At 38.5% G+C, this 1,528-nt stretch overlaps 1 protein-coding gene across 1 annotated transcript; it reads right to left on the bottom strand.

Moving 5' to 3' along the window:
* Nucleotides 1-652: 652 nt before the first annotated feature.
* Nucleotides 653-1,500, bottom strand: LOC108744026 (neprilysin). Its single transcript, XM_018479624.2, has 2 exons — nucleotides 1,017-1,500; nucleotides 653-970 (listed from the first exon to the last, which is right to left on the bottom strand). Exons 1-2 carry the CDS (start codon nucleotides 1,237-1,239, stop codon nucleotides 948-950), a joined length of 246 nt encoding a protein of 81 aa, XP_018335126.1. The 5' UTR covers nucleotides 1,240-1,500; the 3' UTR covers nucleotides 653-947.
* Nucleotides 1,501-1,528: the final 28 nt, after the last annotated feature.

Below are 1,528 nucleotides of genomic sequence, written 5' to 3'. Positions count from 1 at the left end.
ATTGACAAAACAGTACTGTATGAAAATAAATAAAAATAAAACAAAAATACTGGTATGCAAGGGAAGAAAAAGTAGGGAAAGAGCGAATATAAAGACAGGAGACGAAAAATTAGATAAGAAGTGGCCGATTTTAGATACCAAGGAAGCCAGATAAGTCAGGACGGAAGGAGTATTAGGGATATAAAGCAGAGGATAGCGCAAGGTCGAGTCGCTTTCAATAAAAGGAAGTCACTTCTATGTTCGCGAATGGTTAATTTAGAAATGCGAAAAAGCTTGTTAAAGGTGTATGTTTGGAGCACGGCGCTGTACTGGTGCGAAACATGGACAGTGGGCGCGGCGGAAACGAAAAAGTTAGAAACGTTTGAAATGTGGTGTTACAGACGAATGATGAGGATACCGCAGATAGAGAAGGTTAGACATGAAGAGGTATTAAAAAGAGTAGGAGAACAGAGGACTCTATGGAATTCAGTAAGAAATAGGCGAGATAGGTTAGTACGACACCTTCTCAGGCATGAAGGTCTAGTCAGAGACATATTAGAGGCAGAAACGGAAGTTAGCAGGGGTAGATTAGATTACTGTTCGCAGATGGTTAAAGATATGGGTTGTTGTAATTTTAGGGAAATGCGAAGATTAGCTCAGGATAGGAAAGAGTGGAGGTACGTGTCCAACCAGTCTTAGAACTGACGACCTTATGATGATAATGAAACATGAAACAACCGTTCCCATGACATAATAGCTCTATTACCTGAATTAATCGTCGAGAAGAATTTTTGAAGTCAAACCCTACCGAGAAATCTATGAAGAAGCCGGTGTCTAAGCCCAATTTCCTGTTCAAAAAAACCGACTGTAACCAATTAAATTTGTCTTCGTTCCAGTTTCTTCCTTCGACCACAGGCCAACCCCCAAGTTCCGTTATTATATCCCTGACTTCGTTAATTCCCCTCTCTTCAATCTCCTCTAAAATTCCACACTAAAATCTCCAATAACCACGAAGCATTACACTGTGGAAAACTTACGTTTGTTAATGCACGATTGATAGTATCTTTTCACTTTTTGAATCGATGATATCTCTTCGTTGTCAGTATCTCCGAGAGCTAATTTTAATTGTTCTTCCAATTCGTCCACTATGACTGTGAATGTGTTAACGGACGTTTTGTCATCAGGAATTGTCGTGGTTTTCATATAATTGCCGCAAACAAACCTATAAAAGTCGTCGCAGGGCGAAACTGCGAAATCCATTTGAGATAATATTTGTGCCGATGCCTTTATACATGACGCTGATAAACACACTCTCTGGTGTTTCTGTCCACATTCTTGTACGTTATTATCTAAATTAGAATCTTCCGAATAGCTCGCTAAAATATTATTAGGGAAATTAACGTACGTAGTACAAATAAAGCGATGTTTGCAAGGGATAATAAGGCCGAAAACGAGGGGTAACTGGGAACATATGTAAAATTCATTTTTGGAAAATAATTCTCAACGAGATGTACCAGGAATACGAAAAAATTGAATTCATATTTATATT

Source organism: Agrilus planipennis, unplaced genomic scaffold (genome assembly GCF_000699045.2).
Source record: "Agrilus planipennis isolate EAB-ADULT unplaced genomic scaffold, Apla_2.0 scaffold2967, whole genome shotgun sequence".
NCBI lineage: Eukaryota > Metazoa > Arthropoda > Insecta > Coleoptera > Buprestidae > Agrilus > Agrilus planipennis.
The sequence above is the reverse complement of the archived record's forward strand: the minus strand, read 5'-3'. Positions and strand labels throughout refer to the sequence as shown.